Source organism: Spermophilus citellus (assembly GCF_964194105.1).
Source record: "Spermophilus citellus genome assembly, chromosome: 13".
Taxonomy (NCBI): Eukaryota; Metazoa; Chordata; class Mammalia; order Rodentia; family Sciuridae; genus Spermophilus; species Spermophilus citellus.
Genome location: NC_138193.1, coordinates 91,622,397 through 91,640,843, shown reverse-complemented (window position 1 = coordinate 91,640,843; position 18,447 = coordinate 91,622,397). Strand labels below are relative to the sequence as shown.

The 18,447-nt window shown below is 41.7% G+C and overlaps 1 protein-coding gene across 2 annotated transcripts in view; it reads right to left on the bottom strand.

The window, feature by feature from the left end:
• Window positions 1–10,414, bottom strand: part of SRD5A2 (steroid 5 alpha-reductase 2) — a 61,188-nt gene extending 50,774 nt beyond the window's left edge. For both annotated transcript variants that reach the window (XM_081265284.1, XM_081265285.1), the window contains exon 1: window positions 10,021–10,414. In XM_081265284.1, coding sequence (XP_081121410.1) covers window positions 10,021–10,304 — 284 coding nt within the window. In that variant the 5' untranslated portion in view covers window positions 10,305–10,414. The remainder of the gene's footprint in view (window positions 1–10,020) is intronic.
• Between the last annotated feature and the right edge of the window lie 8,033 nt (window positions 10,415–18,447).

Here is an 18,447-nt window from a genome sequence, read left to right as displayed (position 1 = left end):
GCCCATCCTAGTTTGGATTAGCTAGGTGGTTAACTGCAGGCAGGTGGGGCATGACTGGAGGTGGGTCACTGGGGGTTTGCGCTTTCCTCTCCTCTTCCTCTCTGCCTCCTGTTTACCACAAATGGAGCAGCACTCCTCTGCACATCCTCCCATTGTGATGTTCTGTCTCACCTTGGACCCAGGCAATGGAGTCAGTAAACCATGGACAGAACTTCTGAGACTATGAACCAAGATAAACTTTTCCTCCTCTGAGGTTTCCTTGTCAGGTATTTCAATCACAGTGATGCAAAGCTCACAAGGAAATTGTACCTAGAAGTGAAGTCATTTCTATGACTAACCTAACCATGTGATCAGAAACCTTTGGAGCTGGTGTGTAGGATGAGTTTGGAAAAGTTTGGAGACGCATGGTAGAAAAAATTTAGAATGTTGTAAGTGGAGCTGAATAGGTGATTCTGGTGGGAATGTAGAAGACCAGAATGCAGACAGTAAATACTGTACTTATGAGGTTTTAGAGGGGAATTGGGATTCTATTTAGAATTGGACTAGAAGCCATTCATGTTATATTCTGACAAAGAACTTGGTCTACGTTTTGCCCATGTCCTGAGACTGCATGAGGCTGAAATTTAAAGTGATTGACTAACTAATCTGGCAGAGGAAATTTCAAAGCAGCACAGTATTCGAGCAATGGCATGGATTTTGCTGACAGATTTTAGCAGGTTAACTGGGAGAATCAGGAACAGAAAGCAGACCTGAAGGATTTTAAAAACTAACAGCTTGGCCAGAAAAGTGCATATAAACTGGGCTGAGCAAGGTGTGGTTATTGAAGGATTATAGCCACTAAAGAGATACTAAGTGCCTTACACAGAGACAGTAGGAAAGATACCTTGAGGGCATCTCAGGAATTACCTCACCCATAGCAGGTTCAAGGGTGTAGAAGGGAAAATTACTTTGAGAAGAGACGGTGGGGACATCCTGATCACACAGAGGGGCATAGGAAGTTGTTTCACCAGGCTCAGCCACTCAGGCTCTCAGAAGCCACTGCAGCCATCATTCCAGGCAGAGGGCTGGCAGAAGATCTCGGCATCATCCCTGTGATGCTGGTTCTGCAGGAGGTTTCCACCAAGATTTCAAAGGAAGTCCTGGGAGTCCAGACAAAGTGTAGCAGGGTTGAAATCCCTGTGAGCTGCCCCTGAGAGGGCAATGAATGAAGCTGTGAAGGTGAAGCCAAAGCTGGAATGGAGACCCCAGGAATTAATGATGACTGTCATTAATGTGACAGTCATGGGAACTGTCTGCGGAGAAAAGCTGCTGACTGAGAGAGAAACAGGACCCACGTGCACTGCAAATAGCAAGGCCAAAGGGGTGGGGCCGCCCAGGTTCTTTGCAAGGCACATCTCACCACCATGTATCCTGGTTGCTGTATGTGGAGTTACAGGACCTGTTTGCCCAACTGGATTTCTGTCTTGTTTTAGTCCCATCCTTTTTTTTTCTGTGTCCCTATTCCTCCCTTTTGGAATGGGAATGTTCACTCTGTGCCATTGTATTTTGGATGTATAAAACTTGCTTTTGATTTTTACAGAGGTTCGTGGCCAAGGGATTGCCTTGAGTCTCAGAGAAGACTTTGGACAATGTGGGAAGTTTTGAAGGACAGAAGATTATTGAATTATTTCTAAGCTCTTATAGAGACTCATGGAGATGAACTAAATGCAAATTGCATTGTGAGATGGACATGAGCTTTAGGGGGCCAAGGGTGGAATATTAAAATTTGGATGTGAAATGCTGCCCCCCAAAGTTCCTGTGTTAATGCAGGAATGTTTGGAGGTAAAATAATTGGATTTTCAGAGCCATAACTTGATCAGTCCATCCTAGTTTGCAGTGGTGACTGTAGGCAGGTGGGGCATAGTTGGAGGAGGTGGGTCACTAGGGGCATGCCCTGGAGGGGATCATCTTCCCTGCAGCCCCTTCCCTTCTGCATTCCTCCCTCTCCTTCTCCCTTCCCCCTTCATCTCCCTCTCTCTTTCTCCTTCCTGGTTGCTATGAATGGAGGAGTGCTCCTTTGCCACACCCTTCCATCACGATGTTCTGCTTCACCTCACCTTAGCCCCAGAGCAATGAAGTTGGCTGACATGGATGAAGAGACTTCTGAGATCATGAGCCCAAATAAACTTTTCCTCCTCTAAGTTGTCCTTTTTAGGTATTTTGGTCAAATTGACAAAACATTTCTTTTATCAGCTATAGTAGGTGTTAAACTATTAAATACATTAATAATATCAGAAGAAAAATGCAAACCTCAAATATCAACTTTCCCATCACTTTATATTCTGATCACTCTGAATATGAATTCATACATGTTGAGATAGATTGTTGAGTGTGATCTTCCTGGGTATATTTTAACCAAATGACTTTAGTTAGAACCAAACACAGATATAGTCCATGCAACTAATATTTTTGAACTATATGTGATATGTAATTACAATTGATCCTAGAATATTTAAGTAACTTCTGGTGTTTCACAGTTGTGCATGGCATTACAATAACTATGTAGGCTTATTTGTTTCCTTTGTATTATTTTCCTTGAGTTGCATTCCTAGATTTCTCCCTTGCCCTCCTCACACACATACAAAAAAGAAGTGAAGGTTTTCAGATCTTGTTAAAGATGTTCACAATGAGTTTGAACAATTCTCAGTGACACAGGCTCACAGGCCCACTGAAATTGGTTCATTTTATTTTTATATATAATGGACCAAACATATTTCAAGTGTGCAATTTGATGTAATATATATGAAACTACATCATATCAACACCTTGAGCATAACCATCACTACTAAAAGATCCTTTATACCCTTTGTCTCCACCCTCTTGTCCGCCTGTCCTCAGGAAACCACTGGAGTATTCTGACACTGTAGATTATTTTAATTTTTTAAGAATTTTATATAAATATTTTATATAAGTAGAATGGTATATTTTGTTCAGTCTGTTTCACCAAGAATAATTATTTGGTCTTTCATCATGTTGCAACCTGCATCAGTAGTTCATTCATTTTTATTTCTGAGTAATATTACATTATATGGTTACACCTCAGTTTGTTCACCCATTCACCTACTGATCAACATTTAGATTGTTTCCAGTTTGGGGCTACAAAAAAAAAAGCTGTTACTAACTTTTGAATGCAAGTTTTGAAGGACAGAAGATCATATACAAGCAGAGAGGAGCTGGGAGAGAAATGAGGTGTACACATCCCACAGAAAGGGATCTGGAGATGATCAGAAGCACGATATTCACAGCAACTCTGAGGACTGGCCTGGACAACATGGAGCAAATATGATGGAACAATTTTGAAAACAGCCCAGAGCTTGACTTAAGAATCAGGGAGTAGGACTGGGTGGTACAGCATAGACACAGAAGACATGTGGAATTAAAAAGTGAACAGGTATTCCAGAACTGAGTATATGGAGTACAGGGCAATTTTAAGTCATAGATCACCAGATGAGCCGCTTTCTTTACAGAACATCACTTTCCCACCCAAAAGTCTGGAAAGAGACCATCCTTCAAGGACTAGCTCAAGGGTTTGCCTTTTCCATCCTTGTTCATTCACCTCCACCAATCGTCCCCACCGCAATCCCTTGTGAAAGAGCACCAATAATCAAGCACAGCATGAAATAACCAATGTAAAACGCATCACATACTGACTGGAACACCAAGGGCTCAATAAATATTGGCAATAAATATTGGCTTTTCCTTGCCTTCTCCCCATCCATAACCACATGGAAGGCAAATTGCACTGTTGGCCCCAGTTCAGAGGTTTTTAAAATTTAGAGCTCCTATGTTGAGCTGAATATCATTAAAGGCTCCCTGATTGAGGACAGAAACTTTTTTTTTTTTTAAAGAGAGAGTGAGAGATGAGAGAGAGAAACTTTTAATATTTATTTTTCAGTTCTCGGCGGACACAACATCTTTGTTGGTATGTGGTGCTGAGGATCGAACCCGGGCCGCACGCATGCCAGGCGAGCGCGCTACCACTTGAGCCACATCCCCAGCCCGACAGAAACTTTTTAAAATAACTTGAGCCTGGTCTTTGTGGTCCCATTGCCACACAGGGCAGGGAGGCAATGACAGAATGGAAAGTGTCCCAGGTTCCAGAAGCAAGTTGCCAGGTAGAAAATTTGTATCTACTGTGTAGAATCCAAAAACATTTCTGCTCCCCCTCCCACTTGCTAAAAGACCCTCCTGTTCTTTCCACTGTTTCTTACCCACTCCCACCTCAAGGAAAGAGATGGGAATGACCTGACAGGTCAATTTGAGAAGAGGACATCTCAGAGTGTGGACAGCTCAGCCCTTCTGTCTTTTCAGAATAAGAACCACTGGAAAAGGCCTCTGGTTATAGATCATTGTGGCTGAGTATCTTTGAGGTACAGTGATAAAAGGCCCACATGATCCAAAATCCAAATCACTTTCCCCAAAACCAGCTTTTTGATTATGTGTGGTGGTGATGTGTCTCCGTCACCTAAGCCCTGGGTCTGTCTCAGCTGGTTCTGAACCTGGGTGGGGAAGAGGAGCCTATCTGGAGGCTTCCTCAAAACCTCCCAACGTCTAGCCTCTGTCCCAGGCACACCCAGACAGACAGACACCAGGGTACTCAGTGTTTTCCAGTGACATGACTGTGTCCCCCCACATTCCAGCTCCTCTTCCTGTTCACTTTATATATGCCCACCTGTTTGGTACTCTGAAACAGACATTGCTATCACTGAAGTTTCACACCAGAAACAGTGACAGGTATACCATGATGGTTCTTTCCTGCCTTCCTCCTGAGGGAACACCAGCTGTTGTACCTTAGTGTCTTCTATAAGACCTGAACATGCAGAATTCCGATAAAGGTTAGGAGAGCTGGGTTCAAATCCCATTCTCTCCTTTCTTGCCATGTAACTTGATGCATGTCACTTCACCAATTTGGATCTCAGGTTCCTCATTGTGTTTGTTCTTTTTCAGTGACACTGTTAAATTCAAAATGAGTTTTTAAGTGACATTGTTAGATTTAAAATAAGCAGGAAGTTGGTCCTTTCTGCAATGTGGTAAAAGTGAAACAGTCAAGAAAGGTCTAGGGGCTGGGGTTGTGGCTTAGCGGTAGAGTGCGCTCCTGATGCAGGCGGGCCCCTGGGTTCGATCCTCAGCAACACATAAAAATAAAGGTATTTTGTCCAACTACATATTTTTTTTAGAAAATAAATATTTTTTTCAGAAAAGAAAGATCTAAAACTTGTTTACATTTTTTTAGCAAACATAGCTATATATTTTTCAGCTGTGCTGTCACCCACCAAGACTCCTATTTCCCATAAAGGTTCAAATAAAGGACTTAGAGCCCAATAATTTCATAAAAGAATGTTTGCAACCAAGTCCCCAATTGTGTAACAGAAATTTTCTAAAATGTACTCACTGCAGAATTCAACCAATTTTATTAGAGAATTAGCACTGAATATAAAGCTTCTCCTACTTTTCTTAAGGGGTTGGCTAACTATAATCCCCAGGCCAAATCTGGCCTACTACCTGCTTTCATAAATAAAGTTTTATTGGAACACAAGTGCACTCATTTGTATACATAATATCTGTAGTGGCTGTCCTACTACAACAGCAGGGGTAAGTTTATTGCAACAGAAACTATATGGCTACAAAGTATTATCTAGCTTTGTACAGAAAAAGTTTGCTGACTTCCATTCTAAAAATCTCTCAGGTGAACCTTAACTTTCACAGTATGTCTCTCAAACGTCCCTAACACATGAGTGACTACAAGAATGTTGCTTATCTTGTCTGGACTTTTCTTCTAATCTGTAAGAAGGGAGAGTTGTCATTTCCAATACAGACATTCATTATCATTGTGATTCTCAGCCAATAAGCAGTTTCCTAAGTGTGGTTTGATACTTCAGAATATCTTAAATAGCTGTACTTTTTTCTTTTTCCTTGTATTTTATTTATTTATTTTTTGGTACTGGGGATTGGACCCAGGGGTGCTCTACTACTGATCTGCATCCCTAGTACATCCCCCCACCCCAACACACATACTTTTTATTTTGAGACAGGGTCTCACTAAGTTTCCCAGGCTGGCCCTAAAACTTGCAATCCTCCTGCTTCAGCCTCCTGAGTAGCTGAGATTACGAGCCTGTGCTGCCACATCTGGTTAGAAAACAAGTGACACATTGGCAGCGCCCTATAGGGAACTAAGTGCCAAGCCCCCTCTTCCTCCTGACTGGCTTAACTTCCTGTGCTTTGCTTCTGTGAGGCTGGGCAGGCGAGAACTAAGCTTCCTTAGAATACATCACTATTAGCCAGTGTTCAGAGTATTTGGAACTACAAAAGCCCAAAGAATGGCATCATAACTGCATTCACAGAGGAGAAGGGACTTAGACAAGTCTTCTTGGAGGAAATGATGCCTGATCTGAGTCTCAAAGGATGAAGAGGAATTTGTGCTGCTTTAGAAAGAATTAACCAATAAAGCAACAATGCATCCTATTATAGCTATCATTTTATTTGTTTAATCAGGAAAATGTTTCAGCATCTAAACCCCAGAAAGCCCTCTCTGAATTCAAACAGACTCTAATGTATGTGTTTCACGCTGCCAAGCACCTTTTCCCAACAGTCACCTTTTTTTTTCTTTCTTTTTTTAAATTTTTTTAAACAAATTCACATCCAAATCTTTAAAAAGACATCAGCTACCACAGGCATACACATTGTGTGATGGCCAAGGCCTATGACACCAAGACTTCTTTGAGAAGTGAAGATCACTGGACAAAGAGCCATTCCAGAGCTGTCGCAGAGGTCAGCAAGAGGTGAGATAACTCTGACTTCAAGCGACTTGGCAGTGGGATTAGGCAACATGCTTAGGCAGCAGCCATATTCATCTGGCTAAACAATCCAAAAATCTACAACAATAGATTCTGAAGGGAAGAGAGTGATTTGAGTTGACCTAGGCATGCAATCTCAGCAGGACTGATTCCTACATAATTGCAAGTACTCTCATAATCCTGTCTGTACTGTTTTTGCAAGTAGAGTTCATTTATGCATTCAATAAATCTTAATGAGTACCAACTATGTAGCACCACGTTTCTGTTCACTGGAAAAACATTAAAAAAAATTAGACAAAAATCCTTGCCCTTGTGGAACTTAGATGCTCGTGTGTTACCCTTGTACTGAGAAAAGTACAATGAATTTTAACTTCTATCCCATAGGACTGTACTGAACAGTTCCCAAGGAATGTTTTGCCAAAGAGCCCCAACCAAACCTGAGCCATTCATCCCTCTATCTCACCCTCTGTGTCACAGCAGTGAATAGGACAGAGTAAAGCCAGGATAGCCAAATGCTTCTTCATTAACATGCCCTTATCATCAAGCCAAATGACTCCTGAAGCTGCAAAGCAGATATGTATCAAGACCCTAAAGAATGTTCACAGCTTTTGAATCACTCCTGTGTGTGTGTGTGTGTGTGTGTGTGTGTGTGTGTGTGTAGGAACTGAACCCAGGGCCTCATGTATGCCAAGCACTCTACAACTGAGTTATACTCCCAATCCCATTTCTAGAAATCTTAACCATGAAAATAGACTTAATTTCTGAAAACAATTTACATGCAAAAATGCACATCACAGTTTCATTTAACCTATACACACACACACACACACACACACACACACACACACACAATTAAGTGTATAGCTACAAATGAATAGATCAATTATTTTTTACACGAGAAGAAATAACAAGCAGCCATTAAAATGGTGTCTACAAAGATTCTAGGTAATGTGGGAAAAGTTTTATAAAATGTTAGGAAGTCAAGCAGAACAAAACAACTATAAATTCAATACAAGAACCATGTGTAAAAATCTACTGACAAAGATAAAACATTATGGAAATATTCCAAAACATTAATAATTAATATATTTAGATGTAAAAATTAAGAGTATTTTCTTTGTGAATTTTTCACTTTATTTTTATAAGTAAATGATGCAGGTTTTTTTTTTTTTTTTAAGCAAACATGAAGTAGCAAGAACAAGTGTAAAGCAGCCTATCATTGCAGCTAAGAACCTGAGATCTGGATCCAAATTGCCTGGGCCTGAACTCTGATTCCTCAAGTTATTGTGTGACCTTGGGCAAGTTACTGGATCTTTTCATGCCCCAGTTTCTCATCTGCAAAACGGAGGTGATAATAGTGCCTACCTAACAACTGGCATGACAACTAGTAGGTAATTCATGTAGGCTTCCTGGCAATAGAGTGTTATTACCAGTAAGTATTCAAAATGATAATTCTTCCAATACTCCAGGGGGCTCAAAGGAAAAATTTAAACAAAGGGAAAAGTTGGCAAACTCCTATTCTGATGTCTTAGGGGCAAGTAACTCAGAGTTGTGCTTCCACTGGGCAATTTTCCCTCACAGAATCAATCCCAAATCTGTTACTCATATTTTTAATTTTCCCCTGAAGAAGATGAACAGTACGTACACATTTATTTTATGGGTAATTACTTCCTTGGTTTCCTTTTACGCTCTAGTCATAACTTACTGTGCAAAGTGCCTTTTGGTTTTAAAAATAAATCTAAAAATTCTGTTCATAGGATTGTCAAAAAACACAAATCATTAATATGAAATGACCTCATGAACCTATCAGTCAGACAACAGCAGTTAATCTGAAGATGAAAATAACTGTGAATACAGTCATATTTTCTGCCAAATGTCTATTTCAAAATCAGTGAAACCAGCAGCTGATTGCTTGGGTCCTACATCCAATATCCTTCTTTCTGTGAAAATTAAACCATCTAAATTTAGGTAAAATAAAGTCATTGATAACTAGCCCAGAATCTTGTTCACAAGAGCCACTATTTATCATTCTAATCTAAATTTCCTTCAACTTTTGACCCTTATGAATCCTCTACTCAAAATAAGGCAGTGCTTCTATTCAGGTCTTGGTTTGGTCTGGCAACCTTTTCCTTCCCATGGACTCTCTTCTCCCTCTGCATGAAATATCTACCTACTTTACATAGCTCGACCTAAGAGATTCACAGGCTTAGATGTGAATCTTGCTGAGAACTAGGTATATCATCTTCATCGGTCACATAACCTCAGTCTGTCTGTAAAGTGGGCATAACAAAGACACATCTCGCACAGTTACTATGGGGCTAAACTAGACAACAGATACTAAAGAACTGGGCATAGTAGACAATTTAGTAATGAGTTCTTCTATTCATTGTCTTTGTTGGGGTTCCAGTCATTCTTAAAATCCTGATATCTCTGGTATTCTTCCTGTTTTTCCTGTTTTTCCTTCCCAAACCAGAAAGGCCAAGTACTACTGAACTCAGAATATTCTGTTTCATCAAAAGAACATTTATTAAGTCCCTGGGGACTTGGAAAGGTAGATGCATTAATTAAAAGTAATTCGTGTCCCTTTTGGGTGGAGCCTAAGAAGTGGGGCTGGCGTGTGTGTGGGGGGGTGGCTTCAGTCAGTGGTAACCCATTATATTCTCTTCCCCGTGAGGTCCTTATCTGGGCTCAGCCCCCATGCCGCCCCACACCTGCAAAGACTAAGTTAATTAAAACATCTGAGCTGAGGTTCCTTCAGAGGGTACCAACCCCAAAGACTCTCCCAAGATCCCCAGCCAATCTGGCCCCAGCCCTCAGAGGAAAGGTTCAACAACAGAAGGGACGCCACAAAGTGGACGCGGACCTCGTGCCTTTGGAGACAGAACAGTGCGGGACAATAGCTCTGCCCAGCCTGAGCTTTACAGCGCGCCTCCGCCCCGCCGAACCGCCTTTTCCCGTGCAGCTAGACGGTTTGGAGCTGTTGAGAGAGGCGCAGGACCCCGGCCGCTTCCCATCTCGCCGGCGTCCGCCCAGAGCCCCGGGAGCTGCCAGGTGCACCCGCGAGCCCCACTCCGCGCTCTTGGCAGCGGTCCGCGCCGCCCCTTCGACGTTCCCCCGTGCGCTCAGCGCGCGGCGCTCCGGGGCCAGGCTGGGTGCAGCCCTCCGCGCCCGCAGGGGGAAACGCTACCTGTGAAAGTAATGTGCGCAGAAGAGGCCCAGAAGCAAAGTCCCAGGCGGTCCGAAAAGAGAGCGGGGCTGCCAGGCGAGGATCCCTGCGGACACCACAAAGGCGGGCAGCTCCTGCAGGAACCAGGCGGTGCGGGCGGGCAGGCAGCAAGTACCCCCGGGAGCCGGGATCTCCATGTGCTTCCCGTAGCTGAAGGGCTTGGTGAGGTATAGCATCAGTGCCCCCAGGGTGGCCATGGTGGCGCTACCTGCCAGCACCGGGCTCTGCTGGCACCTAACCGGCATTGCGCGTGTTCACTGCCTGTGACTGCCGCCCCTCGCAGAGAAGAGCGCGGCCCCCACGGCCCCTTTATGAAGCAGGAGACGCCACCCGGTGTCCGCCCCTTTGGCCTGGGCTCCCGCCCCTCTGTCGTGCCTCCCACCTCGGCGAGGCCGGCCCCGCCTGGACTCAGCAGCGATGCCCCTTTCTCGGGACTGACTCTTTCGGCTGCAGACACCGCAGAGAGGACAACTAAGGCTTTCGTGGTGCCAAAAAGTGTCCTGGGGTCCCTGCCCCGCCCACGCGCCTGCCCTCTCTACCGCTTTGCACTCGGCTCCCCTTAGGCTGCCCTTCGACGACTTGCTCCTCGCCCATCCACCTCTGTTGCCATAACTTCTGGGTCTAAGCAACAAGGAAGAGAAAAACACTGAGACAATTTGGCCAGGTAGTTCTCTCGCCCCAGACACAACTGTGCCCTCCTCGCCACGCAGCCCCTGCCCTCGAACCCCCAAGCCAGGATCTCGCCAACTCTTCGCGGCCCCTGCTCTCACTCCCGCAGTTCCCACTCCACCCAGGATCCTTCCTTCACCCCCTGGACTCCGCATTCTGGCGTTGGGACCGTCCCCCATCCGCTCTGCTATTGGCTGGCTGCCCTGCTCCTTTGCCACTCTAACATCAATATCAGCTCAGTCCTCAGCAGAACTCCCAGGCGGGTCCCAGCCTCTCCCTGCCTCAAACTATCCCGCGGTTTTTCTTTGTATCTGCACGTGTGTCCGGAGCAGCCCCACTTTAGTGAGAGCCGTGTTCCCTGAGCGCAGGTATGGAGGCACGAATTTGGGCCAGCAGTGTCCTCCTGCCCTGAAGTTGGCACAGACTCGGGCTAAAGTCTAGGGCTTCTCCCGCGGGACTCCCACTCCCAGCTCTGGAGTGGGTGTGTCAGGTTTCCTATGATGGTGAACTTGGAGATGCCACCGACCTCCGAACATCTGTCCAGCCTTCGTGCACTGGTCCCGTTCTTTCTCTCTTCCATTCCCCATCCTTCTCAATCTCCATGTCCTCGTTTTACCTCTTGCCTTCCCTGATCCAGCGTCCAGCTTTTCCTGACTTCCTCCTCCTTTGCATTGTGCCCCAACTCCTTTTCTTCCCACCCTCTTCCTTCCTTCTTATTCTGACCTGGGTTTCTCCTTCTAGGTTGACCTGCTTTCTTTGCCTGTTGTTTGCTCCCCTTCCTTGATTACTTTATCCCTATTTTCCCCTCTTGGCCCTGCTTGTCGCTCAACCCCAGGACCTCCCCCCTTTCTTTCTCTTCCTTTGCAGCTTTCTTCACCATTCCCCCTTAGCTCCAAATCAACACCCTGCAGAAGATCCTCTCAATATTTCCCCATCCATTCCAGCCAGGCCAACCAGCTGGTGCAGGAAAAGGCACAGTCCCTCATCCTCTATGGTTTCCGATGTTTTCTGACTCTTAGGACACTGTCACATATGGTGATGCTTTAGTGCCTCAGGGCATCGTCAGCTGATGACCAAGAGGTATTTATCATCTTCCTGTTTGGTTAAAACCTAAACCAAACATGCACAGAAATTATTTTTGGGAAGGAAAAAGTTGACATTTACAAATCCCTGATAAGGAGAGACACAGTACACCATACAAGACTAGCAGGAAACACTAAGGTCAGTCAGGGTCAGCGGGACTGTGGGAGACATGGATGAGGCAGAATATGCAGGTTTAGAAATGGCTACTTTGAATGCTTCCGGTGGCTCTGGGGCATAGGGGCTGCCTCTGGTTGTCGGTTATCTGACCCTGGGCTGATTGAGGCAAGGATATGTGGCTCAGAGTTTGAGAGCCTAATAAAAAATATTGTTTGGTCTACATATGAAAGATACACAGATAGTCATTTACATCTCTAGGAATTAGCTAGCCCTGTGAGGGGCAATCCCTCCAGTATCAGCAAGACATGATTAATACTGTGGGTACAATACTGTGGGTGTGCATGTGTGTACATGCATGTGTGTGATCCATTCGTATAGTTGCATATAGTTGTAGTTTGTTTGTTCTCAATATTGTATAGCATTCCATATGTGAGTGTACTACACTTTATTTACTTTTGATGTCTGTATTTGTGCACTCAGGCTGCAATAACAAAATACCATAAACTGGATAGTTTAAATAACAGAAATTTATTTTCTTACAGTTCTGGAGGCTAGAAGTCCAAGATTAAGGTTTGACCAATTCAGTTTCTGGGGAAAGCTCTCTTCCTGGCTTGCATAGAGCCATTTCTTGCTATGTATTCAAATGGTCTTTCCTCAGTGCGTTCATGAAGCTTGAGAGAGAAAGAGAGAGAGAGAGAGAGAGAGAGAGAGAGAGAGAGAGAGAGAGAGAGAAGAAGAAGAAGAAGAAGAAGAAGAAGAAGAAGAAGAAGAAGAAGAAGAAGAGGAGGAGGAGGAGGAAGAGGAGGAGGAGGAGGAGGAGGAGGAGGAGGAGGAGGAGGAGGAGGAGAGGAGAGACACTTTTGTGACTCTTCCTAAGATCACTAATTCTATCAGATCCAGGTTGCACCTTTATGAACTCGTTTAACCGTAACTATTTCCTAGAGGCCCCATTTCCAATTACAGTCACACTTAGAGGTTAAGACCTCAAAATGTTAAATTGGGGAGACACATACATTCAGTCTGTAACAATAAGCATTTGAACAGTAAAATTTTGACATATTTATAGAGATTATTGTTCCCTCAACCTCAGTCTTCTCTCAATTTAGCTTCTCCTCATTACCATAGCAACCCCTACAGTACAATAAGCAGTAGGCTATTAGAAGAGATGAGTAAAATGGACCAGAGAAAAACAACACTCTTTAAAGGAAGACAATTAAATCCAGACAAATAACAATGTAGCTGATATGGTTTGGATCTAGAACTATTCTCCCAAAAATTCATGTGTTGGAATATTCAGATGACTATATTATGAGTGCTGCAACCTTATCTGTGAATTAATCCACTTGATGGATTAATAATTTGAATGGACTACTGAGTGGTAACTGAAGGGAGGTGAGACATGGCTGGAGGAAGTAGGTTACTGGGGGCGTGCCCTTGGATTATATCTTATTCCTGGATTCTCACACTCTATCTTGCTCTGCTTCCTGTCACCAACAGCTGAGCAGCATTCCTTTACCATGCCCTTGCACCATGATGCTCTGCCTGATAAGAGTCAGCTAACCATGGACTGAACTTCTGAAACCATGGACCCAAAGTAAACTTTTCATCCTCTAAGTTTTCCCTTCATGTATTTTGGTCACTGTGACAGAAACCTGATAAACACAGTAACATTCACACTATCCAGTATCCCTCAAATTACTAGGCATGTTGCATTGACTTCTGATACCAAATATACTTTTCCTCTAAAATTGTTCTAGTCAGGTCTTTTAGACACAGCAGTGAAAAAGTGGACTAAAACACTCTGTATCATTAGTATGCATTAATACAAAATAAATAAAGGTAGAAACTTAAGGCAAAAAACATGCTTTGATGCATGAAATTGCTAAGAGAAAAAATAGGAGATCTCAATAGAGATAATAGAAACAATTTTTAAAATATAAAACAACTAGAACCCAAAACTGCAGTTTCTAAAATTAAATATTAGGAATTACACATAACTGCTGAACAAAGACAATGGAAAGTACATTGAACTTGAAGATGATTGTTAGAAAAAAGATGAAAAACATAGCATCAGTGACTTTATAGATGAAGTCAAACTGCCAAAAGTATATGAATTGGAATTAAGTAGGAAAAAGGAGACATTAAAAGATTGCAAAGAATTGCTTAAATATTCCTGAGGTTGATAAAAGGCCAATGTTTACAAATTGAAAGGTTTGTATTGAGCCAAAAGGAAAAAAAATGCAAAAAAAAAATTCTACACTGAGGCATAACGTATTTATTATTCAAGGCTATAAACAAACAGCAAATCTTAAAATCAGGTACAGGAAATCAACACACTTTCTATGGAGAACAACAATCTGATTGATGGTTAACTTCTCATGAGATTACAAGCAACCCAGAAAAGAGCACAATAACACCTTCAGAAAGACTCAAATTTTAAAAAGGCAACCCCAAATTCCACCTATATCCAACAAAAAATGTCCAGACGTAAAGGCAAAATAGGAATATTTTCAGATTTAAAAAAAATCTCAGGACTCATAATTACTGAATAATACACTGTAAAGAAATATTTCTCACTAAAAAACAAAAATATCTGATGAAAATAGGTCTTTTCTACACAAAAAAAGGAGAGTGTCAGGAATGGACATTTGGGTCAATGTAAAAAAATTTTTTAAAGCATTTTTTAATCCTTTTAGTCTATATGCTGTATACTGAATATTTATGCCCCACAAAGATTACATGGTAAAGTATTGACCTGCAATGTCATGGTATTAACAAGTGGGTTTCTACGCTGGGGCTGTAGCTCAATGGCAGAGCACTTGTCTAGCAGCACAAGGCCCTGGGTTTGATCCAAAACACCACAAAAAATAAAGTTAGGAAGTGGTAATCAGACCATTAAAGTGGAGCCCTCATGAATGGGATTAATGTCCATATAAGAAGAAAGATATCTCTCCTAACCATTTATTGACACAATGAGAAGACAGCCACCTAAAAACTTAAAAGAATGCCTTCACCAGGCACTGAATCTGCCAGTCCCTTGAACCTGGGATTTTCAGACTTCAAAACTGGAAAGAAAAATGTTGTCTAACCCACCTACTCTATGATATTTTCAGTTATATATCCCAAAGACACTATATAACTGTTTGTAATTGTTACTAAATTGCTTTATAAAATTTCTAATGTGTGTTGATATACCACATATACAATTATAACATAAAGGATACAAGAGATATAAATTTCTAATGTTGCAAAATTTTTATTTTTTATGTGAAGTAGTATATTACAATTATAACCCTATTGGGAAGTTACATTTAGAAATGTCTGAAAGAAAACAAAACTGTATTTGCAGATGACATTACCTTGTGAATAAGATTCTAAAACAAATTTATAACTAATAAATAAGTTCAGCAAGTTTACAAAATTCATCAACAGAACAAAATCAATTGTAGTCCTGTACATGAAATTACCAAAAAAAAAACCCATGAATTACATGAAATCACAAAACAATCCATTTATAATAGAACCAAAAAGAATAAAATATTTAGATATAAATTTAGCAAACTAAGTTTAAGGCTTATATACTAAAAATTGCAAAACATTATTGAAGGAAATTAAATTGATGGAAAGATATCCCATATCCATGTGTTGGAGAACTTAACATTGTTAGATGCCATTCTCCCTGCTATGAACTGACTTGTGTTCCCCCAAAATTCATATGTTGGAGCTGATCCCCAGTGTGTCTGTATCTGGAAACAGAGTCTATAGTAGATAATTAAAGTTAATTAAGGTCCTCAGAGCAGAGCTCCATCTGATATGTCTGTGGCTTTATATATTTATTTACTCTAATTTATTATACATGACAGCAGAATACATTTCAATTCATAATACATATATAGAGCACAAGTTTTATTGTCTCTGGTTGTTCACAAAGTAGAGTCAAACCATTCATGTCTTTAGACGTGTACTTAGGGTAATTATGTCCACCTCATTCCACCATCTTTCCTAACCCCATGCCCACTCCTTATCTCTTCCCCACCTACTGCCCTATCTAGAGTTCCTCCATTCCTCCCATGCTCCCTGCCCCATCCCCATTATGGATCAGCATCCACATATCAGAGAAAAGATTCAGCACTTGGGTTTTTTGGGATTGGCTTAGTTCACTTAACATAATATTCTCCAACTCCATCCATTTACCTGCAAATGTCATAATTTTTTTCTCTTTTAATGCTGAGTAATATTCCATTGTGTATATATACCACAGTTTCTTTATCCATTCATCTACTGAAGGGCATCTAGGTTGGTTCCATAGTTTAGCTAGTGTGAATTGAGCTGCTATAAACATTGATGTCCCTGGAGTATGCTGTTTTTAGGTCTTTGGGGTATAAACTGAGGAGTGGGATAGCTGGGTCATATGGTGGTTCCATTTCAAGTTTTCCAAGGAATCTCCATACTGCTTTCAGATTGGTTGCACCAATTTGCAGTCCCACCAGCCATCTATGAGTGTGCCTTTTCCCCCACATCCTCGCCAACACTTATTGTTGTTTATATTCTTCTTTTAAAATATTTTTTTAGTTGTAGTTGGACACAATATTTTTATTTTATTTATTTTTTACATGGTGCTGAGGATTGAACCCTGTGCCTCGCACAAGCTAGGCAAGGGCTCTACTGCTGAGTCACAACCCCAGCCCCTTATTTTTATTCTTTATAGCTGCCATTCTGACTGGAGTGAGATGAAATCTTAGTTTTGACTTGCATTTCTCTAATTTCTAGATATTTTAAACATTTTTTCATATATTTGTTGATTAATTGTATATCATCTTCTGAGAACTGTCTGTTCAGTTCCTTGGCCAATTTACTGATTGGGGTTTTTTTTTTTTTTTTGGTGTTAAGTTTTTGAAATTCTTTATGTATTCTAAAGATTACTGCTCTATCTGCCATGCGTGTGGTAAAAATTTGGTCCCATTCTGTAGGCTTTCAAGTTACCTCACTGATTGTTTCTTTTGCTAAGAAGAAGCTTTTCAGTTTGAATCTGTACAATTTATTGATTCTTGATTTTATTTCTTGTACTATAGAAGTCATATTAAGGAAGTCAGGGCCTAATCTGACATGATAAAGATTTGGACCTAATTTTTCTTCTTTCTTCTTTCAACCCTGTCACACTTCTGCCCCTTTTGGGGACCGGCCCAGTGCAGCCTCCACTTTTTCTTTCATCTGCAGGGTCTCTGTTTTTATTTCCTAGGTCCTTGATCCACTTTGAGTTGAGTTTTGTGCATGATGAGAGACAGGGGGTTAATTTCATTTTGCTGCATATGGATTTCCAGTTTTCCCAGCACCATTGTTGAAGAGTCTATCTTTTCTCCAATACATGTTTTTGGCATCTTTGTCTAGTATGAGATAACTGTATTTATGTGGGTTTGTCTCTGTATCCTCTATTCCATACCATTGGTCTACAAGTCTATTTTTATGCAATACCAAGCTGTTTTGTTACTGTTGCTCTGTAGTATAGTTTAAGGTCTGGTAAAATGATGCCACCTGCTTCACTCTTCTTGCTAAAGATTGCTTTAGCTATTCTGGGTCTCTTATTTTTGCAGATGAATTTCATGATTGCTTTTTCTATTTCTATGAGGAATGTCATTGGGATTTTGATTGGGATTGCATTAAATCTGTATAGTGCTTTTGGTAGTATGATCATTTTGACAATATTAATTCTGCCTGTCCAAGAACAAGGGAGAACTTTCCATCTTCTAAGCTCTTCTTCAATTTCTTTCTATAGTATTCTCTAGTTTTCATTGTAGAGGTCTTTCACCTCTTTTCTTGAGTTGATTCCTAAGGTTTTGTTTGTTTGGTTGGTTTTGGTTTTTTGAGGCTATTGTAAATGGGGTGGTTTTCCTGGTTTCTCCCTCCTAGGATTTGTCACTGATGTACAGAAATGCCTTTGATTTATGGGTGTTGATTTTATATCCTTCTACTTTACCAAATTCATTTATTAGTTCTAGAAGCTCTCTGGTGATTTTTTGGATCCTCTAGGTATAAAATCATGTCATTGGCAAATAGTGATAGTTTGGGTTCTTCTTTACCTGTTTGTTTGTTTACATTATTTTACTTATCTTTTTTTACCCTTTAAAATGACCTGCTAGCCTATCAAGGAGTTTTCTTTTTTTTTTAAAGAGAGAGTGAGAGGGGGGGAGAGAGAGAGAGAGAGAATTTTTAATATTTATTTTTTAGTTCTCGGCGGACACAACATCTTTGTTTGTATGTGGTGCTGAGGATCGAACCCCGGCCACACGCATGCCAGGCGAGCGCGCTACCGCTTGAGCCACATCCCCAGCCCAATCAAGGAGTTTTCAACATTCTGTCATAGAATCTGAAATCTCTGTTGTGGAAACTGCTGTAGTTCCCACTTTCACTTCCCTCTGACACCCGTTCGGGGACAAGAAGCTGCCACAAGATGAGAAGTCGAGGTTCAGGGAGACACGCCTGGGACCTGTTGTTCCAGGTGCCGCTGGCTGCTCTTTCGGT